The sequence below is a fragment of the Pelophylax lessonae genome (assembly GCF_965119305.1).
Source record: "Pelophylax lessonae genome assembly, chromosome: 13".
In the NCBI taxonomy this organism is placed as follows: Eukaryota; Metazoa; Chordata; class Amphibia; order Anura; family Ranidae; genus Pelophylax; species Pelophylax lessonae.
In genome coordinates this window covers 144357290-144380969 of record NC_138780.1, presented here as the reverse complement: position 1 = coordinate 144380969, position 23680 = coordinate 144357290, and the positions used below count along the sequence as shown (strand labels likewise).

General features: G+C 45.7%; 1 protein-coding gene across 1 annotated transcript in view; it reads right to left on the bottom strand.

The window, feature by feature from the left end:
* Nucleotides 1-23680, bottom strand: part of PCNX4 (pecanex 4) — a 140401-nt gene that overhangs the window by 78802 nt on the left and 37919 nt on the right. The window contains exons 3-5 of the mRNA XM_082275719.1: nt 16690-17436; nt 7766-7945; nt 2835-3328 (exon numbers count right to left, since the gene is read on the bottom strand). Of these exons, the coding sequence (XP_082131845.1) occupies nt 2835-3328; nt 7766-7945; nt 16690-17378 (1363 nt within the window). The 5' untranslated portion in view covers nt 17379-17436. The remainder of the gene's footprint in view (nt 1-2834; nt 3329-7765; nt 7946-16689; nt 17437-23680) is intronic.

The following is a 23680-nucleotide window of genomic DNA, read 5'->3' as shown; positions in this document are numbered from 1 at the left end:
ATTTTTCAAGGCTACTTTGATTGCCAGGAGTTCTCATTGCCCACATCATAATGCCTTTCAGCTTGGCTTATTTTCTTCTGAGAAAATCAAGATATCATCCAAATAGACAAATTAGGGATAGATCAAGATACTCTCTGAAAATGTATTTTATCAAGTGTTTGAACGTTGCGGGGGCATTACATAATCCAAAGTGCATCAGGAGATACTCAAAGTTTTCAAAGCGAGTCCGGAAGGCAGTTTTCCATTTGTTGCCTTCCCTGATGCAAACTGGTTTGTAGGGACCCCCCAGTTTTGTGAACACTTGGGCTGTCCAGAATCTTTGAGGGAGTGATCCTTTTTCTCGACAAAGAAGATGCCCACCCCGGCAGGTGAGATAGAGGGGCAAGTAAACCCCTTTGCAAGGTTTTCGTCTATGTACTGCTAGAGGGCTTCCAGCTCGAGTTTGGATAGCAGAAAGATCGGACCGAAGGGTATCTTTGCCCCTGGAAGCAGTTCGTTTGGGCAACCATAAGACCGAAGAGTTGGCAGTATATTGGCCTTTTTCTTGTCAAATACATTAAGGAAATCATGGTAAGCAGGAGGAACGGATTGACTGGCATCTGATACTGGTTGAACAGAGGCATGCAGGAGGATTATGGGGTAAAGAGATGCCACAATGCTGTAGACAGTAGTTAGATAAAAAGATGATCTCTCCTTTGGACCAATCGATTTGCGGGTTGTGTGCCTCCAGCCAAGGTATTCATAGAATGGCCGGTAACATAAGAGATCTGATTACATAAAAATGAAGGAACCCCTGGTGACCCGAGTCGGTGGTTTATAGAATAGGGATGGTCTCCTTGGTAATGGGTCCTGAGCTAGGAGTGGTGCCATCAGCTAGTTGCACGTCAAGGCTTTTTCAAGTGAAGAGAGTGCTTGGCAAGGTTAATGTCCATGAAAAAACTGCAGGCTCCAGAGTCAATGATTACCCGCAGCTTAACCCCCTTTGTAGTGCACCTGCAATGAGATGGAGATAATGAGTGGATAGAGTCCCGAAAAGCTGGAGATACGAAGGGTATGGCTGACTGGACTTACTTGGTCGAATACAGCAGTTGCGTAAGAAATGGCCCATGGCTCCACAGTATAGGCATAGGTTGCCTTGTCATCGGTGCACCCTAAATTCAGATGTCAGAGCGAGTCGAAGAAGGCTGATTTGCATTGGTTCTACTTCAGAAGTGTTGGTGGCCTGAGAAGCAGTGGCAGGAACAGTTGATCCCGGAACCTTTGGCAATACCCATGTGGGCCTAAAGGCATGCGTTTGGAGCATCAGAACTTCAACCCTGGCTAACCCATCTTTGAGGATTTTGGACAAGCCCAGCCGGAACTGGTAGTTCAAAGCCCCGTCACTCCATCTGGTATCAGCTGACCATTTGCAGTACTCCACACTGTAGTCCTCCACAAATCGTTGGCCTTGTTTTAGGGCATGAAGGGCGAACTCAGGGGTGGCAGTTCTTTCCGGATTGTCATAGAGAGCAGCCATGGCTTTGAAGAACGATGCAACAGAATTTAGTGCTGGGTTCTTTCGTTACTACAGGCTGTGAGCCCAAGATTAAAGTTTGTCAGATAAGAGGGAAATAGTGAACCCCACCTTGACAAGTGCAAAAGTCCTTGGTTGCAGGGCAAATTAAAGTTGGCAGGCATTTGTGATGACCCTGAATTTATGTTGGTCCCCTGAAAAGTGTTCAGGAGTGGGGACTCTGGGCTCTGCAGGCGGCAGCACCACACTGCTTTGGCAGTGACAGATACACTTTACTGAGAGATCTGGGGTCTATTTGACCCCAGATCTCTCCTCTGCCATCAGAAGCATCTGATCAAACTGACATGTAAACAAGAAACTGAACAAGAAAAAATCCTTGTCGCTTCCTTCCAGTTTCATACACCATAGAGATGATCGGGAATGGATGTTCCTCCTTCCTCTATTGCAAACCGGCTGACCGCCCACATAAGTCCGGGGCTGACTGTTGGAACAGGAAAGCCCAAGAAAGGCGGTAGAAAGTGGGGAGGCCCCCTGTAAAAGTGATCATGAAGCTGTAAAGAATATTGGATCACTTTTACAGAAAAAAGAATTGCCTGATCCAAAAAAGGATACCAGTATCATGGCTGAAGCTGCAGCAATGATCCTGCCATAATAACTTAAAACCTAGAACCTACTGGTACATCCTACTGCAGGAAAATCTGCCAATTGAGAACTTGTGAAATTCATTTGGACCTATAAAACACCAAAACTAAGGCTAAATTCACTCTGGTGCGATGCAGGAACCATGGTGATTCCTATGCAGTTTTCCACACTGCATCAGAATTGCACGCAGATCACACTGTGCTCTGCGAATCGCTGAGGGTGTCAATATAAAATTAATGACACCCTAAATCAGTTTGCAGAACGTAGTGCGAACTGAGGAATCAAATGGAATCGGATCACATGGGTCTGAACACTCATGCGATCTGATTCCAGTGTGGACAAAAAAAGGATTCTGCACCATTTTGGTTCCGAATGCAATGCGAATTTAGCCATACAAACTGTATGGCTGAACACAGACATTGCATGTGATGTGCACAGGAATGCTGTGCGAATCACATGCGATGTCTGCAATTGCATTAGTGTGAACCCAACCAAAATTGTAGCCTCCTATCCCTCCCCAGGTCTCATGGTGAGGTGGCAATTCCAAACATAATAAAATATCACACTGCATCCTCATCCAGCCCCCCCCCCCCCTCTCCCCGAAAAAACAACAAAAAAAAAAAAACAACAATCTTGGCTGGAGTTAGGCTTTATACAACTGTAGGAATTCAATACTTACCCAAAGTGAGTAAAATGCTCCTTACAAGAGATGCTTTCTGTAATCGACTTTGTTTCTTCATGAAGACATTTAGCATCCTAATGTCATTTTGGAAAAAGGGATTTCTTATGATCCCCAGAATATAAGCACCTTGAATTTCTCTGAGCATCCACAAAAAGACTAAAAGTACAATGAGGCAGTAGCTCACGATGGCCTGCGGACTTTTTAAGGAAAAGGTTGAATAACAAAAGTGATGTAACAGGCTGGACTCCAGCAGGACCAAGCTCAAAATGACACAGTAAAATAACGGCTCTTTCCAAGTCATTTTCCAGTGGAAGCCATCACTAATTCTTGTACACCTGCTGCTTTTACTGAGGAGGACAATTGCCATCTCTGTTAAATTAAGACTGAGGATGAAGCCAAATCCGCTTATGAACAAAACAACACCAACTGAATTTGAAATGAAATAGGCCGATATGGTTACTCCAGCTGATATGATAAAAGTAATTAACAACCTGCCAAAAAAGAAACAAAGTAATTAAAACATGAAAATTTATCAAATTTAAAATATGATACATAATTTTCATTAATGCATATTATGTACAGTTTTGGTATTTTGTTTTTTATTTCCTTTCTCTAATTTTGTTTGGTAATCCTGCCAGTGGGGATGCTCCCCATCACAGGGTGATAATGCAAAGTTGTCACCCTGTGCTCCCAAGAACCACGGGCTGAAATGTCAGACAGACAGTGCGACAGCAACATGTTCTATGCATAGAGTGCCAGTTACACCATCTAAAATGTCCCCAGATCTATCAATGACAGTGGTTTTGAGGACTGTGCACTTGATGTTCAGGGCAAGTTTACTTACAAATAACAACACAGATACCTTTTAATGACACTTTTATGCAGAGCTCCAGGTAAAACAAACTTTAGTCCTATTATGTATTCATTCAAAAGTCTTCAAAGTTTCAGAGAAATATTTAAAGGATGAGATTCCAAGTCCAGAATAATAATCTTCTAACATGGTACCCTTTCTGTTTCTGCCTGCCTGACCAGCCTAATTATAAGACAATAGCCTTGTGATCTTGTGATGTAGAAGCTGTGAATTCAAGTTATTATTTTTGTAATTTTTTTATGGTCAGAACAAACAGACAAAAATGGACAACAAATAAATGTATTGTATATTATTATTAAAGCGGGTATAAAAGCCTAAGTTAAAAGTTCCCTCCTCCTACCTATCCTGCTGAGAGCCGGTTCACATACAGACCACCCGACTTGCCGGGGCGACCTGTGAAGTCGCGGTGCACAGCGCACAGCGCGACCTCGGAGCGACATGCACAGACTTCATATCATTGAAGTCAATGCAGGTCGCCCCAAAGTAGTACAGGACCCTTTTTATAAGTCGGAGCGACTTGTGTCGCTCCTATTAGAACGGGTCCTGTGCTAATCTATGGCAGGCGATCCACGGCGACTTGTCAGGCGACCAAGTCGCCTGACAAGTCGCCCCAGTGTGAACCGGCTCTAAACCTAAAGATGTGTGTATTTACTTTTTTTTTTAACTTAATCCTTTTTTAATAATATTTTTTTATATCAACATGGTACAGAAAGGGGGAAAAAAATTGTCATATTAAAAAAAAAAAAGAAAGCAATAATGTACATGCTTATTTATATAAAACAACTTTTTGCCTCCCTTTTTTTAAAAATTTCTAAAAGTTTCTTAACTACAAGATATAGGGTAGTAGCATGTTACAATCCTATATATTTATACATGAATAATAAATACATAAACCTATACATTATTACATACCAAGAAAAAAAAAAAGGGAGAGCACTTACATTGCTTTTTCCTAAGAAAACATACTCAGCATTGATTACCCATCTATTCTTTAACTCAGAAAAAATAAATTCCAAACAAATCAAATCAGGTCAGAAGCCTAATTCCATGTCCATATATATAAAACGTACCTATTTTTAATCTGCTCTGATCTAGTCATGTGATCCTGCAGCTCTTGCTCCCCTGTGTCATTGAGCGACTGCTGCATGGGAGAGAAGGCAGCGGCTAGGCCGTGGGAACCTATGAGTGATATCATGACTCTGAATTCCTAGTGGTTGTCGAGCACTCTGTGAGCCAGAGCTTCATGATCACTGACCAGACTGGATTAAAAATAGGTAATTACATACACCTTTTTTATACAGGTTAGGAAAGATTAGTAGGGGGACACTAAATAAGTAATGAACAGGCCACCATTTTTCTAGATAAATATATTTTTAAAGGTGTTACTGATATGACATTTTCACCACATCGGTAACAACCCATGCAATCCTTACATCACAGCAAAGCCACCAGCTGAAATCTATCAGTAATTAAAAAGCAATCCTGTCCCTTGTCAGTGCAAATTAATATCAGCTGGTTCAGTCTCAACTGATGGCCTATAAAAAGGTGTCTCTTTACCAAGATGTCACACAAGAATCTCATCTCATAATGGGTAAAAGCAAAGAGCTCTTGCAAAACCTTCACAACCTTGTTGAAAACATACTGATGGCATTGGTTACAGAAGGATTTCTAAACTTTTGAATGCTCCAGTGAGCACTGTTGGGGGCCATAATCCGGAAGTGGAAAGAACATAATTTTACCATAAACCGGCCACAACCAGGTGCTCCTCGCAAGATTTCGGACAGATTAGTGAAAAAAAGTATCTGAAAAGTTGTCCAAGAGCAAAGGACCACTTGTGGAGAGCTTTAGAAAGACCTGGAATTCGCAGGTACAATTGTTTCAAAGAAAATAATAAGTAATCCACTCAACCGCCATGGCCTGTATGCGTGCTCATCACAACTCAGCAAGACTCCATTGCTGGAAAAAAAGCATGTTGAAGCTCATTTAAAAAGTTTACTGCACAACATTTAGACAAGCCTGTAAAATACTGGGAGAATATAGTCTGTTCAGATGAGACCAAAATTTAACTCTTTGGATGCCATAATACACACCATGTTTGGAGGTCACATGGTACTGCACATCACCCCAAAAACACCTCCATACCAACAGTGAAATTTGGGAAACATCATGGTGTGGGGCTGTTACTGGCAAACTTCATATCATTGAAGGAAGGATGCATTGAAAAAATGAACCAAGACATTCTTGATAAAAAATCTGTTCCCATCTACCAGGAGGATGAAGATGAAATGAGGGTGGACATTTCCGCAAGACGATGATCCCAAACACAAAGCTAAGGAAACTCTCCACTGGTTTCAAAGGAAAAAAATAAAGCTGCTTGAATGGCCCAGCCAGTCACCTGACTTGAATCCAACAGAAAACCTATGTAAAAAACTAAAGATCAGGGGTAAAGTGGTAGTATACTCCACTATTTGACTTTTATCTACAGGTAAGCCTACAATAAGGCTTAGCTGTAGGTACAATTAATATCTCCTAAACCTGCATGGTTTAGGAGATATTCGCCCTACATGCAGCCGCTGACTTCAGCGGCGCATGCGCTCTGAAGGATCCGGCGGAGCTTCAGAGCTTCTTGCCGGTCCTTGCCGGAAAGTGAAACTCCCGTGCATGCGTGTCATCGCGGCTCCGGCAACTCACATCGCCGGAGCCGCAGAACCAGGAAGAGACGCCGAGGCAACATGACAGACACCTTAGCGTTGTCCAGGAGACCGTGTAGGGGCTTTGTTTTAAGGTAAGTATGTCATAATGAGCTAGTATGCGATGCATATGCCTTTGTCCTGCAGGTTTTTTTTTTTTTTTTTTACTGAGTATACAACCGCTTTAAAAGAAGGTGCTCACAGAACCTTCAAGATTTAAAGAACTGCGTGTGGAAGAATTGGCCAAAATCACATCTGAGCAATGCATGGGACTAGTTTCTCCATACAGGAGGCGTCTTGAAGCTGTCATTACCAACAAAGGATTTCGTACAAAGTAATACATAAATTTCAGTTAGTGTGTTTAAATACTTTTTCCTGTGTCATTCCATTTTATTACACATAGCTTCATTTTTTAACTTATTTGTTTTGATCTCTCTGTACGTATGGATTGAATGGGTTATTACCGACATGGTGAAAATTTCATGTAAATAGCACCTTTAAAAATATAATATATATATATACAAGCTGTGCTAAATGACAAACAAGCGGATAACTAAATCTGTGTAAAAAGGTAAAAACAATATTCTACAATAAGATGATCTAATATTGACCAATAACGTATATGAATAAATAAACAAATTATATATTAATAGTCCAAAAAGTCCCAAAAAAGTGACACTAAGTGCAGATTGTAATTAAATAGTGCTGAGTGATATCCACTGCCAGTGCTCAATCTGTCACCAACTGTAGGTCTGCTTACCGGAAGCCGAATAAATGAGGCTTATCGATCACCAGGCGAATGGGTTTCAAAAGCAGCAGGAATTGTATTATTGTAGAATATTAGGTTTACATTTTTACATGGATTTTGTTATACACTATTTATTATTTAGCGCAGCTTGTATATATTATATTTGACATTTGGTGACATCTCACTGGAAGCTGCTGCTTTCATTTAAATTTTACTAGTGCGGTTATATTTTGTGGATTTGACCTTTAAAAATATATTTACATAGAAAAATGGTGTCGTGTTCAATACTTTTTTCACGTGTGTGTGTGTGTGTGTGTGTGTGTGTGTGTGTGTGTGTGTGTGTGTGTGTGTGTGTGTGTGTGTGTGTGTGTGTGTGTGTGTGTGTGTGTGTGTGTGTGTGTGTGTGTGTGTGTGTGTGTGTGTGTGTGTTGTGTGTGTGTGTGTGTGTGTGTGTGTGTGAATGTGTGCATACTATTTTTTTCCCCCTATTTGAAATGTGAGGTTTGTTTTACTTTTTACACTGAAGTTAGACTTTAAAGACAAGGTACAAAAGCTTAATATTTTGATTACTCTGCAATGACCTCATGAATGTATGAAATGAAAGCAAAATAAAAGTTACCGCAAGTTACTGGACATTGGCGATCCTCCTAAGGCAAACTCCAGCGTCTGCTCCATTCCCCAGAGGACTAGTGCATCAAGAGGTGGTAGAATTCCCAAAGCCCAAAGAAATGGCAGAAACAGGAATATGACATGCAAGATTTTATTGGCCAAAACTAAGGCTGGCACAGACACAACAAACCTACAATGAAAGAGAAGTTATTCATTTGTATACAAAAGCTTGTGACTAGAAAAAGGTCAGTATTAAAGGAAAACTCAAATTAAAAAGAGCCAATAAAGATGAAGAGTATCCTCTCATTTTATAAAATTGGTTTGCTTTTTTATCCCGCTTCTTGACCACCCATCCAAAGTGTACTGCGGATGGGCGGCCTGTGCAGGCAAAGCGACATACTGGTATGTCACTGCCTACTCTTCCCTCCACCAACACCCGCTGTGACTGTACACAGTGGGAGTCTGTCAGTATTTCCCGGCCATGATTCATGTCCGGGACCTGTTGATCGGCGGTGTCCAAACACAGCAGAGAGCCCTGTGTTGACAATCAACACAGGGCTCTGTATAGAGGGAACGATCAGTCTGTTTCCTTTTCCTGCAAAGCAGGAATAAGAAACAATGAGATACTTAGTAAAAAAAGCATCATATAATACACATAGTACACACTGTTAGGCACATATTTAACCCCTTGATCACCCCTAGATGTTAACCCCTACCCAGCCAGTGTCATTAGTATAGTGACAGTGTATAGTATTATCACTGATCACTGTTTTAGTGCCACTGGTGATATTAGTCAGTTCCCCCCTAGCGCCAGTTAGTGTCAGATTGCCTGCAGCACTATCACAGTCCCACTCCAAGTCTCTTGATCACCGTAGTATAAAAATAGTATAGTAGTATAAAAGTTCAAGTATATATACTGTACCATAGTTTGTAAATGCTATAACTTTCACGCAAACCAATCATTATACACTTTTTTTATCAAAGACATGTAGCAGAATACATTTTGGCCAAGATTTATGAAGAAAATAGGATTTTTGTTACTTACCGTAAAATCCATTTCTCTGAGTTAATTGAGGGACACAGCACTCCATATTCAGAACCATAGGGTTATATCGCCCCCTACAGTAGTAGGACACTAGGCAGACAAAACAACTTGGCTATGCCTATGTGTAGTCCTAGGTGGTATACACCCCCCTCTCTGCTATAGGCCTTCAGTTTAGTAACAAGTAGTATCAGAAGTATCAGAACGTCATAGCGGGGTGGGTGCTGTGTCCGTCAATGAACTCAGAGAAATGAATTTTACGGTAAGTAACAAAAATCCGTTCATTGACGGATACACAGCGCTCCATATTCAGAACCATAGGGATGTCCGCAAGCAGTGGCAAAAACATGAGGGGTGGGACAAAAAAAGCCAACCAAGTAACCGGAGCGCAAAAAAAAAAAAATGAACTGGAGCCCAACCTGAACAATACACCCCCAAAGAGGGAACAGACTGAACAGCAGCCTGCAAAGGAAGCATCCACAGATGCCAAAACATCCACTTTGTAGAACTTTGTGAAAGTGTGCACCGACGAGCAGGTGGCCGCCTTGCAAATCTGCACCACTGACACCTGATGACGGAAGGCCCAAGAAGTACTATGCGCCCGAGTAAAGCGTGCCATTACAGGGAAAGGAGGAACACGACCCTTGATACTGTAGAATAGGTCTGAGTCACCGTCTGTCTGATCCATCTGGAAATGGACAGACAGTCCTTTTCTTGGCCCATCCGTGGTCACAAAAAGTGAGTCTGACCTCTGAAAGGCCTCAGTGGCTGCCAGATACACCCGAATTGCCTGAACCACACCAAGAGTATGTAATGCAAATTCCTTGGGATGAGGGGGCCTGGGACACAAAGAAGGCAGCACAATGCCTTCATTCAAATGGAGGCTTCTGGAGAATTGAGAGCACCAGGTTCAAATCCCGCAGCGGTAGAGGACACCTCACTGGCGGATGTCAGGTGTCGAACTCCTTGAATAAAAGTATGCACCAAAGAATGCAGGCCAAGGTTCGCTGAAAGAAGACCACCAAGGCAGACACCTGACCCTTGATGTACTTAAGGCCAACTTCTGCTTAACACCACTTTGAAGGAAGGTCAAAATTCGAGCCACTGAAAAGGAACAAGGGTGAACACCGATCGACCTACATCACGCAATGTACGCTTTCCACATACGATGGTAAATCTTTCCAGGTAGACTTTCTAGCCTTCAGCATAGTCAAAATCATCAACCCAGGCAAACCTCTATCCTTCAGCACCTGGCTTTTAACAGCCAGGCTGTCAAAGCCTGCGATTGTAAAGCAGGATGGAAGATCAGCCCTTGGGACAGCAGGTCCTCCCTGAGAGGCAGCCCCCAAGGGATGTCAGTGACCAATCGCAGTAGGTCAGTGTACCAAGACTGGGCGAGGCCAATCTGGGGCTACCAGAATTACTGAAATCGCTTTGACCTCGATCCTGTGCAGAAGCCGCGGAAGAAGATTGAGAGGAGGGAAGGCGTAGATCAGGCGATACTGGCCCCACGGGGCCACTAGACCATCTGTGGCGTCCACCAGAGGATCCTGTGACCTTGCCACAAACTTCTGGTACCTTTCTGTTGAGCCCAGATGCCAACAGGTCCACCTCGGGAGTGCCCCACCGCAGACAGATCAGATGAAACACGTCTGGATGAAGGGACCACTCCCCTAGGTCCAATGCCTGCCATCTAAAATATTATGCCCGTCAATTTTCCACACCTGGAATATGCATGGCGGAGAGGGCTACAACAAAGCGTTCTGCCCACTGGAAAATGCCAGATACCTCCAGAGCCGCCAACACCCTTTTAATTCCACCCTGTTGATTGACATAAGCCACAGTCTGATTGCCCGAAATTCTAAGACATTGATCAGTAGTCTGGATTCTGCCAGAGTCCAACAAGCCTGAGTGGAGCTCAGTTCCAGGACACCTCCCCATCAGGACAGGCTGACATCTGTTGTGACCACTGTCCAATACAAGGGGAGAAAAGACCTGCCCTGCTGAAGAGGTTTCCCGGCTCAGCCGAATCGGATTGTCCAGAGAGCTTGGACACTTAATTTCACCAGGATCTCCCTCTGAAGGAACCTCATATGGAACAGTGCAAACAGGACAGCGCCTAGAAGGTAGACACCATCAGGCCCAGCACTTGCATGCCAATCCAAGGGTGGACCACCTGTGGGACAGCAACCGATGAATCGCAGTATGCAACTTCTGGAGTTTGTCCAGAGGAAGAAACACTCAGCCCAGAGCTGAATCCAGAGTCAGACCCAGGTAATCCAATTTCTTGGATGGGTTCAGGGCAGACTTCTGGTCGTTCGGGAGCCAACTGAACTCCTTCAAAGTCTATATAGTGATCACCATGTCATCAGTCAATGCAGATGAAGACTCCGCATGCAAGAGGAGTTCGTCCAAGTAGCCCAGCACAGCAATCCCTGCTGACGTAGTAACTCTAAAACCTGGGCCAACAACTTTGAGAAGACACGAGCAGCAGAGGCGAAACCAAAGGGTAACGCCAGGAACCAATAGTGCTCTTCTCCCACAGCAAAGCAGAGGAAACGTTGGTCTTGGGCACATATTGGAATGTGCAAGTAAGCATCTTTGATGTCAATAGAGGTTAGGAAATCCCCATGATGTGGGGATGCCACCACTGTGCGAATGGACGCCATTGTGAATATCTGTACCCGCACAAAACAGTTCAGGGCCTTGAGGCCCAGAATCCGAAGAATCTTGTCCTCCTTCTTTGGGACCGTAAACAGGTTTGAATAAAAACCTTGAAACAATTCTGATACCGGAAACGGGCAATCACTCCCTGAAGCAACAGGTCCTGCATCTCCCCGAAGAGAGCTTGCAGCCGATCCGGAGGCAGACACATATTGGAGGGAAAGAAGCTTTCTGGAGGGCAAGAACTAAACTATATTTTGTAACCAGACAGAATTACTTTGTGGACCCATTTGTTCCTCACCAAGAAGGTCCATGGGCCCAGGAACCAGCAAAGACGCCCCCCCATCCCAGGCATGGGTGAGGGCACACCATGTTGGAGGCGGCCTTGTATGCGGGACTAGAGAAACCCGCTCTAGGCTTGCCAGACAAAGGCCGCTTGGAACCTCCTGAGGTGGACTTGAAAGGTTTTGAACCCTTGTCAGTGGACACTGATGGATGAAAAAACTTTCTGTGTGCTGAGGAAGAATGGCTGCGTCTGTGACGAGTCTCCTTCCCCTTCCCAGACTGTGGAAGAAAAGTGCTCTTCCCCCCGCACGAGACTCTTATTGATGTCATCCAGGGTAGCCCCAAACAGGCGATCGCCTTGAAAGGGCAAACAGTTCGAGCTTTTTTTTTTTTTAGAGGTTTGGTCCACAGACCAACACTTAAGCCACAACACATACCTAAGCACCACTGAGGAAACAGAGAGCTTAGAAATCAAGGAAGCAGTGTCCAGAGAGGCATCGCCGACAAATTGCAGCCCCTGGATCAACTGGTCCATCAACTCAACAAAGGCAAGTGGAATCTGCTCCCCCACCCAGACCATGGCGCAAAAGTTTAGCCCACTCAGTTAGAGTTTGCGACACCAGAGCAATGGCCAGGACCAGCCGTAACGCCGAATCAGCAATAGTGAACATGTTGCGGGCCACAGACTCCGCTTTTCTATCAGCTGGATCTTTAAAGGCCAGGGATTCCTCTACTGGAATCATGGTTGCCTTATTTAATCTGGAGACAGGAGGGTCCACCACTAGTGGGAAGTCCACTTCTTTAGAAGTGACTCTTCAAAGGGGTACCTCACTGTAAAACATTTAGGAACCACAAAGGGACGTTTTTGGGTGCTCCTAATCTTTGTAGACAAACTTGTCAAAATAGGAGGGATAAGGAAACACTTTTGCCGTGTGAGATGGCTTGTGAGTACCAAAAGCATCCGCCGCCTCCTCAGCTGCATCCTCCATCTTCAATGTCTCCTGCACAGATGTAACCAGTGCATCAACCAGCATCTTCTCGTGCGCAGCTGCAGTTGCGGAGGAATCATTCTCACTATCTGACAGATCAGGAAGCATGGCTACAAGCCCCACAGTGTGGGCAATGTCTGGGGCGACGGAGCCAGATTCAGGATCTGAAAAGACAGATAAGCAGGGTAGGGCAGGGAGCGCTTTCTGTAAGCCCCCCGTCCAAAGCCAGCCTCCACCCTGGAAACAAAGGATCCCAGGACTGCGGTCAGTGCATCAATAGAAGGCTGGGACAATGAGGAACCTGCTGCATCCGAGAGGGGGTCAGGTGGGGAAACATGTTCCTGAGACACCATAAGTAAAAAGGAGGAACCCACCAGCAAATGTGTCTTGCACCGCCAGGGGACTCACCTACCCTGAGGCACTGCACCAGCACTACCACAGGGGTACAAAGCAACGTATCCTGCTACCTGCAGCAGAGAGAGGGAGGGACCCCACCAGAACTCACCCCCCCACCGGAGGAGCGCTGGTCTGCACCAGAGATAGCCAGGGATTCACATGCGGCGTCCAAGGAAAAAGGAAACCCAGGAGTCAACACTAGGGGAAAGAGGAGAGCCCCACCACAATATTCACTGACCTGAAGGCTCTACTGTCATGGCTTCCGCTCCTGTGTACACTGGACCAACCAAATGGCAAAATGGCCGCTTCCACACGCTGCGCCCATGAGCCTCCCAGGGACCTGGAAAGCATCTGTGGAGCCTAGGCCACAACTCTGCGGCAGGAGGGGGACCCGGGGCCACAAGACCACCAAAACAGGGGTTCCCCTCCCCACCGGTACTGTGCTGCACACACTACCAACGTCCACCACCATCCCGCCACGCTACCCCCAGGTCGGGTAGGACTTGGGGAGGTGGGTAGGACAAGGGTGGCCCACAGGGACCACACAAAACACAGGGGCCTAGGGGGAAGGAGGGGAACCCGCAGGGCCGACCATCCGGGGGTGCCCGCGTCCGCCCCTTACTGCACCCAGGAGCAGATGGGGGACATCAAACCCATGGAAACCAGGCGAGACCTCACGAGACGTTTAACTCGCATGCCAGCCCCTGTCCAGTGGGGCTATGTCGTGGTTAAAGGCCAGACTGGGAGCACCACTGGATCTGACTATACAGCCCATCGCCCAGCCCGGTAGTAGTTCTCACAAAAAATGACATTTAAAGAGAAAAAAATTGCCAGAACCAAAGATCCCAGAAGGGAGTTTGGTCCTTACTCCTGACTAAGCAGGAAAAAACTAAAGGCCTATAGCAGAGAGGGGGATGCCTAGTGTCCTACTCCTGTAGGGGGCAATGTAACCATGTGGTTCTGAATATGGAGCGCTGTGTCCGTTAATGAAGGAAAGAAAAATTCTATTTTTTAAACTTTTTTATTGGATATGTTTTATAGCAGAATGTAAAACATGTTGTTGTTTCCACCAAAACTTTCAGTCTTTTTTCGTTTATGTTGCAAAAAATAAAAAACCCAGTGGTGATCAAATACCACCAAAAGAAAGCACTTTACTTGTGAGAATTGTTTTTTATAAATTTCATTTGGGTACAGAGTTGCATGACCGCGCAATTACCAGGTAAAGTAGTGCAGTGGTAAATAAAAAAAAAATGGCCTGGTCGTGAAGGGGGGTAAAACCTTCCAGAGCGGAAGTGGTTATTGTGAGTTCTGCAGTACCTGTAGTGAATATTGCATGGTAATTACATGCAGCTGGGGAAGTTTTATAATTAGCGACACACCTGAAAACGAGCATATGATGAAAAGATTTTATACAACCTATAAAATGGGAGATTCAAGCACATAAATGAAATTAAAAGTAAATCTTTTCCTGTAAAATATGAGTTTGGTCCTCCCAAGCTTACTGAGATTTCCTATTGGCCTTACAATGTGACAGGCTTCCTCATTGGTCAATAAGGAGTCCAAATGAAGTAGAACCAAGCTTGGCTTTTACAGGTAAAGTTAAGTATATTTTTCCACCTGGCTTAGGCTACGTTCACATGTAGGCGTTTTGGGGGTGTTTTTCTGCTCTAGGATCAGCTCAAAACGCCCAACAAGACATACCCTATTCATTTCAATGGCCCCTGTTCACATCTGAGCGTTTTGACGCCGTGAGCAAAACGCCCAACGCTCAAAAAAGTACATGAGCTTCTTTTTGGGCAGATTACAGGCGTTTTCCATTGGTCTCTAGTCAATCTAAAAACGCCTGCACAAAAAACGCCTGTAAAACGCCTGCAAAAACGCCCATAAAAACGCCTGTAATAGCAACGCCAAGATGTGAACGTAGCCTAAATCTCTATATTTCCTGACATGTATTTTCTCTAAGGCTACATTCACACCTGAGCGTAGCGTTTTCGCGCTTTTTTTTTATTTCCCGATTTTACCGTGATTTTTACCGCGATTTACAGGCGTTTTTACAGGCGTTTTTTGTGCAGGCGTTTTTAGATTGAATAGAAACCAATGGAAAACGCCTGTAATCTGCCCAAAAAGAAGCTCATGTACTTTTTTGAGTGTTGGGCGTTTTGCTTACAGCGTCAAAACGCTCAGATGTGAACAGGGGCCATTGAAATGAATAGGATTTGTCTTGTTGGGCGTTTTGAGAGCTGATCCTAGAGCAGAAAAACTCCCCAAAAACGCCCCAAAACGCCTAGATGTGAACGGAGCCTAAAGGTAACATCTGCTATTGTATCTATTCACAATATGAACAGTCCGAGTTGCCTGGTTAGTGATAGGTGTGCTTTAAAGCATTACTTCACTTTTACCGAAAAACTGCCTATGCACATAAAGAGTTTCTATAGATAAAAACAAACTGTGCAGCTTTAAGTATAAGCCACCTACATACCTTCCAAAGCCTGGCTAAATCTCCCAGAGAGGACATCCCTCTATCTTGCCTTGTTGCTTGGATGTCAATAAGGCGCTTCCAGCTGTTACTGCTAACCCCACCATTAAAGAAGCAAGCTCTCAAAGCCTCACACATGCGCGGTTCACTATCTCCTCTAAGGCAGCATCGCTGAACTCTGTGCTACTGCAATGGGGAGGAGAGAGTGCATGCAAGCACCTTTGAATTGGAGAAAAATAGCTTGCTCCTGTGATGGTGGGGGACAACTGGGCGTGTCTTAGCAACGTCCTAGCAACAAGGCAGGCATAAACACCCAGGCAACTTACATATCCATAAAACGGGTATTTCACATTTGAGCAGGTTGTGACAGGTTGGCTAAAACATTTGGGAGAAACTCCTATTCCTAAAGCCAATTTTCTTTATCTCCTAGGAAGGCCATAAAGAGACTGAGAAGCATGGTGGCTGCGGCATGTAAACATCCCCATCCACTGCCCAATGCAACTTAAGGAGGGAAGGCTGCTGGTTGGCAAAACATGGCTCAACGGTGCATTTTTGCTGGCCCAACTGCAAGTCTAAACAAAGCCTAATGCCCCGTACACACGCGTCGATAGTTGGCCGTAAATTTTCGGCCAATGTCCGATCGGCTGATTTTCGGCTTGTTAGTATGATGCTTTCGACAACCGACTCCGACTTTTCGGCCGAAAAAAATCTGGTGTGTAGGCTATAAAATTTTTGTTGGCCGTCACCACAACGGCCGATTTTCCGTCAGTCAGTACAGATTTCGGCAGACAAAGATCTGATGAGCAAGACTGGGCATGCTCAGAGATGAAAAAACTCACGGAAAGTAAACCATCACATGACATCACTTCTGAAGTAGATTTTTGTTGGCCGAGAAAATTCGTGTGCAGTCTAGAGCACATTTCAACCAACACAACAACACTGGACAAAAGTCGGCCGATCGGTCAGCCGATAATCGCTGCGTGTGTACGAGGCATAAGACTGCCTTGGAAAGATGTACATTTGTCCAAAAAAAGAAAAATATCACAACATTTCCAATACTTATCAGAAGCAATTTGGGTTACCTGTATGCAAGGTCTACAGCAATGAAAGCCAAAATATAGACAGGTCGCAGAAGAGGTGTAATTTCGTAGGTGTCTTGAGCATGAAAAGTTGCTGTCTCAGTGGCGGAGTTTACAATTAGAGAATATTCACCTATACAAATAGTTATCCAACCAAATATAAAAATCATAACTGTCCCTCCTAAATTGCCATACAGCAAGTCTAATCTGTATGGTAATAAATACCAGGTTCCTAATCCACATAACACCCCAGCAAGAATGGAATGAAAAATAACGTTCGCTATGAATTTCTTGCCAGGAATAACAAACTTTACAGTTTCTGAGTCCAGACAGCCGGAAAAGTCATAATCATCCTCATCGGTGAGGGTGTTTTGATTCTGTAGTCTTTCTACAGTAGAGGTCCTTCGTCGAGCATATTGGTTTAAAAGTTGTATAATAAAGGAAGCAAGGAGCATTAGTCCTCCAGAAAGTACTGATGCGTAATAATCCTGTATGATTCTGACTTCGCACAGCACAGTGCCCACACCGCCTAATACCCATGGTGTCAGAAAGAGGATGACCTGATTGATATATATGTAAGGAGGAGCACTGTATCCTAATTTAAATCGAGGACCGCCCAGAACAGTTTGAGGAAAGCGTTTCCAGACGAATTCCTGCTTGTAGTCGTTCAGTAAAGGAACATCAGGACCCATTCTTTATAGTCACAGTTCTGGGTAGGGTTTCATCATTTGTGCAGCAAAATGACAATACCTACAGAGAGAGACACAAAAATATAATAATTTAGGCTTAAATATGTATAACATAAATAAATGAGTTGATAAATTAGAAAAGCATTAGCATTGATATCTTAAGAAGCTTGAAAAATAAGAGATTTTTGTCTTACCATAAAATCCTTTTCTCTGAAGTTCATTGACGGACACAGCTCCATATCTTCTTGACCCTTGAGTTTATGCTGCCCTCTACAGGAGTAGGACACTAGGAGGAGAAAAAATTGACTATGCCTATAGGGCAGTCCCAGGGAGTATACTCCCACTTCCTGCTATAGGTCTTCAGTTTTGTAACAAGCAGTGTCAGAACATAAAATCCAAATGATCAAAGGGGCAGGTGCTCGTCAATGAACATCAGAGAAAAGGATTTTAGGGTAAGACAAAAATCCAGTTTTCTCTTTCGTTCATTCACGGACACAGCTCCATATCTTCTTGACCCTTGGGACGTCCCAAAGCAGTGTCAACATGAGAGGTGGGAAGAACACAGCAAGAAACACACTTCCCAAAGGCTAAACATAGCCAACCAAGTAAAACAGGAGCTCAACCAGAAACAACTGGAGCTTAACTGACAAAAAGACTGATGATTTTTGGAACGACTCAGTTGCTCCCAGGTACACTCTGATTGCCCGAACCACATCCAAAGAATGTAGGGAAATCGCTTTAGGGTGCTTAGGCTTAGGACACAAGAAAGGAAACACAATGTCTTCATTTAAATGGAAACCAGAGACGACCTTAGGAAGGAACGACTGGCAGGAAAGAAGCACCACTTTGTCTCTGTGAACCACCCAATACGGTGAGCGACAGGACAATGCAGGCAACTCTGACACCCTGCGCGCAGAAGTAATAGCCGCCGAGTAGGCTACCTTCTGTGACAGAGTAAGTAGAGGAACCTCACAAATATTTTAAAAAGGTGGGTTCTAAAGAATGGACAGCACCAAATTGAGGTCCCACGGAGGTAAGGGAGACCTCACGGGGGGAGCCAGGTGGCGGACTCCCTGAACAAAGGTGTGAACCAAGGAATTTGGGGCCAAGGGGAGCTGAAAGAAAATCGCCAGGGCCAAAAGCTGGCCTTTGATGGTGCCCAAGGCCAAACGCTAATCTACGCTTCTTTGGAGAAATTTCAAGACAAGAGACACTGAAAAGGAATGGGGAGAGACCCCCCTCCCCCCGAGACTCACACCAAGCAATGTAAGCCCTCCAGACTTGATTATAAATCTTCCTAGAGGTGGATTTTCTAGATTTAAAACAGCATAGGAATTATAGGAATTATTGGTTCAGACACCCCTCTATCTTTTCACACCTGGCTTTCAATAGCCATGCTGTTAAAGCCAGCGATTGTAAAGCAGGATGGAAGATCGGTCCTTGAGCTAACAGATCTTCCCTGAGAGGGAGTCTCCAAGGGACATCGGTGACCAGCCGTACTAGGTCTCCGTACCAGGACCTGCGAGGCCAGTTCGGAGCCACTAGGATGACCAGAATCCCATCTGCCTCGATTCTTCGCAGGAGCCTTGGCAGAAGAGTTATCGGAGAAAATGCGTACAACAGATGATACTGCCCCCAGGGAGCAGCCAGAGCATCTGTGGTGTCGGCCAGATGATCCTGAGACCTTGCTACGAACCTCTGCACCTTCCTGAGACGAGAGGCTAACAGGTCCACATCGGGAGTCCCTCACCGGAGACACAGTTGATGAAACACTTCCTGGTGGAGAGACCAATCTCCCTGATCCACCGTCTGCCGACTGAGGCAGTCAGCCAGCCAATTTTCCACCCCTGGAATATGCACAGCAGAGATGTTTGGAAGAAACTGTTCTGCCCATCTTAGAGCACCTGCTACTTCCCGGGCTGCTAGGACACTTTTGGTGCATCCTTGATGATTGACATATGCCACGGCTGTGGCATTGTCCGATTTAATCCTTACAGGGCACCCCTGCAGACGATCTGTCCATTGAGTCAGGCAAAGCCTGATCGCCCGAATTTCCAGCATATTGATGGGCAGGCTGGACTCCTTTCAGAGTCCAAACCCCCTGAGCACAATCCGTGCCCAAAACACCTCCCCACCCCGACAAGCTGGCATCCATGGTGACCATTGTCCAGTACAAGGGGAGAAAAGATTTTCCCTGTCGAAGCGCCGCAGAGCAGAGCCACCAGATCAGGGATCCCCTCGTACCCTGGCTCAACAGAATCAGATTGTCTAGAGAGAGACAATTCAGTTTCCATCAGAACTCTTGTAAAGTGCGCACTGAAATGTCCAGAGTGTCTTTGAGGGCATTCAGGGACTCTGCTCGCAGAAGGAGGTCATCCAAGTACCCCAGTACCGCAATCCCTGCCTTAGCAATGCGAACACCGGGGCCAAAACTTTTGTGAACACCCGAGGAGAGACTAAAAGGTAACGCCAGGAATCGATAGTGCTCTTTGCCCACGGCAAAGCGAAGGAAAGGCTGATGCCCGACATATATTGGGATATGAAGGTAAGCGTCCTTGATATCGATAGAGGCCAGGAAATCCCCTTGATGAAGGGATGCTATTACCGTGCGAATGGACCCTATTCAAAATTTCTGAACCTGCACAAAGCGGTTCAAGGCCTCGAGGTCCAGGATTGGACGGACCTTGCCTTCCTTCCTGGTAACAGTAAATAAGTATGAATAGAACCCCTGAAAGCATTCCAATTCCAGAAACCGGTACAATGACTCCCTGTGAGAGCAGATCCTGTACTGTCCCGAGAAGACCTAGTAGGCGATCTGGGGACAAACGCAGGTTGGAAGGGAAGAACCTTGCCGGAGGCAAAGACCGAAACTCGATCTTGTAACCAGACTGAAACAACTCGTGGACCCATTTGTCTTGAATAAAGGAGGTCCACGGATCCGGAAAGAATCAAAGACATGCCCCCACCCCAGATACAGGTGAGGGTGCCCCTTCAGGCAGAAGTGGGCTTGTCTGCGGTCTCGGAGGAATCCGCTCTCGACTTACCAGGCCAGGGCCTCTTGGAGCCCCCTGCGGGGTTATGGGTGGGTTTTGATCCCTGGTCCTTAGATCCCGAAGGACAAAAAGACCGCTTATGGGCCAAGAAGAAAGGGTCATGTTTATGACAAGACTCCTTGTTCCTGGTAGTCTGTGGAAGCAGAGTACTCTTACCTCCAGAAAGTCCCCTAATGATCTCTTCCATTGAAGCTCCGAACAAACAGTCTCCTACAAAAAGGAGATTAGTCAATACCTTCTTGGAAGCCTGGTCTGCAGACCAGTATTTCAGCGATATCATGATGCAAAGAGTCACCACTGTCACAGACACCCTGCAGGCTAAGGGGGCCGCATCCAGAGAGGCATCACAGATGTACGGAAACCCCTGGACCAACTGGTCCGCCAGGTCAGGAAGAGGCTGTCCCCCTTCCATATCCTGGCACAGGAACTTAGCCCATTCCATTAAGGTCTGGAAAACCAAGGTTATGGCAAAAACCGGTCACAGAATGGAACCGGCCATAGTAAAAAGGTATTGGACCAGAGATTCAGCTCTCTTGTCAAAAGGGTCCTTAAAGGACAGAGAGTCCTCCACCGGAAGAAGGGTGGCTTTATTCAACCTGGAAACTTGAGAGTCCACCACAGGTGGTACTGTCAGTTTCTTTAGAAGGGACTCTTCAAAAGGATACCTGCTAGCGAAGCACTTAGGGACCCCGACAATGCGTTTGGGGGGAACTTCGTGACGATGTTGTCGAAATAGGCGGGAGAGGGAATACCTTTGCCGCTTTGGAGGCTCTGCGGGTACCGAATTGCACCTGCGCAGCCGACGCTGCAGTAGTTTCCAGTTTCAAAGTTTCCCGCACTGATATAATCAGTGCATCCACAAGCGCCTTTTCGTGTGTGGCTTTAGTGGAAGAGGAATCATCCTCACTATCAGAGCACTCAGGGTGCGTGGACTTAGATCCAGTAGGCGTCCGTGGCGGCCAAATCCTCCTCAGAATCTGAGGAAGCAGAGGATGCAGGTGAAGGCAGAGGACCCTTTTAACTCATCCTATTTTGGAGGGCCATAACTACCTTAGACACTAGTGACAAGGCGGACTGGGACCCCGCAGCCTCTGAGAGGGGGTCAGGTGGGGACACGTGCTCCAGGGACTCCATGGGTTAACCTGGGGACCGCTAGCAAAGTGTAGAAATTGCCGTTAAAAGTACCACCACCGCTGTACCAGCGGTACCACAGGTCCCAGTACACCAAATACCGCTATAGCAGAAAAAGGGAGCCGTTTATCACCCACAGGGACTCACTACCCCTCACTCAGATGCAGAGTCAGAGTTTCAGGCTGCACGCCGTGCGGCGATCAGAGAGAAAGAGGAAGTTCAAGGAACTGCCACTACAGGCCCACCACTGATTCACTGCTCCATAGACTTCAAAAACATGACCGCCTGTGATAGCAATGGGAAACTATAAGAAAATGGCCCCCGGAATACACAAACATGGCCGCCAATATATGCAGCAGCCATCCACGGCAAAATGGTGGCTTCATGCGGCGCACACGCGGCTCCTGGGACCCCCAGAGGAGGGGCCCATGTCCACCATGAACAACCACCAGAGGGGAAGGGGGACACTACTCACAATTCCTTGGAACCAGGCGAGCATCGCTCCAGGCAGACCACCGCACTATCTTGGAATGGGGGGGGCTGCGGGCCAGAGGCCCGCTGCAACTCAGGTCATGACCAGGGCTACACGTCCTCACGAGGCGTTTAACTCACTGGCCAGCCCCTGTCCAGTGGGGCTATGTTGCGGCCAACCCCGCTCGGACCTAAGGTCGGGTTGCGCTCGCTGGCCAGACTGGGAAGACTGTAAGAATCTAGGATATCCAGTGCGTCGCCCAGTACGGCAGTTGATTATAGCTCTCACAGGAACCAGTTGATTGTAGTTCTCCCAGGAACAGGAACTAATAACAGAAAAAATTCAGTTTAAAAAGGAAAAAATTCTAGGACCCAGCAGGGAAGTAGGTCCTAACTGAAGACCTATAGCAGGAAGTGGGAGTATACTCCCTGGGACTGCACTATAGGCGTAGTCAAAAAATTTTTTACGCCTAGTGTCCTACTCCTGTAGGGTAGCATAAACCCAAGGGTCAAGAAGATATGGAGCTGTGTCCATCAATGAATGAAAGAGAAATAAGAAGTGTGTCTGTATATGTGCATGGGTATGAGCAGTGACGTTGCTAGTGCTGGACACACAGAGCAGGTGCCACGCATCTCCAGTGTGGTGCCTTAAGTCTCAGACGCCAGGATTGCCAGTCACTGAAGCAGCTGGCATCTCTTCCCACTAGCGCCCTGTCAAAACAATAAACCTCAGAGCAGGAGAAAGCTTCCCCTGGGCTCCTCCTTGGCTCTGATGTATCACAGGACACAACATCAGTAAGGGAAAGATGGGAGGAAGGACATCCCCTGGCATTCTGCTGTTCTGTGTCAGTGGTCTGTAGGTTCAGGGAGAGAGGGACAATTATACTGAGGGCGGGGGGGGGGGCACAATGACCTCTGAGTGTGAGGGAGCTGGTGCTCCTGACCTCTGCACACTGTGCGTTACACAAAGTGGACCCTTGTATTGTGTGCATTGTGTACTCCTGCACTTTGTGTGTTACAAAGTCCTGGTCCTTGCACTGGGCATTTGATACTCCTAACCTTTAAAATATGTACATTATTTACTCCTGCTCCCTGCACTACTTAGGCCTGACTTCTGCATGCAGTGTTACATATAAATGACCCATGCACTCTGTGCGTTCCTCCTAAGCCAATGCAATATATGCCTTAAGTGCTCCTGACTCTTGCACTCTTTGCATTATTCACCCGTGATGCATGCATGCACTCTGCTCCTTACAGACTCTTGCATATACTGTATAGGTGCACCTCATAAAATTAGATTATCAAAAGGTTAATTTACTTCAGTAATTCAATTAAAAAAGTGAAATACATATTTTATATAGATTCGTTACTTACAGAGTGATATATTTCATGCATTTCTTTCTTTTAATTTTGATGATTATGGCTTACAGCTAGTGAAAACCCAAAATTCAGTATCTCAGAAAATTAGATTATTACATAAGACCAAAAAAAAGGATTTTTAATACAGAAATGTTGGGGTACTAAAAAATCAGCCTGCTGAACTACTGAGGTGTTAGGGAAATTCAAATTTCTTTGATAGTGGCTTTCAGCTTGTCTGCATTGTTGGGTCTGGTGTCTCTCATCTTCCTCTTGACAATACCTCAGAGATTC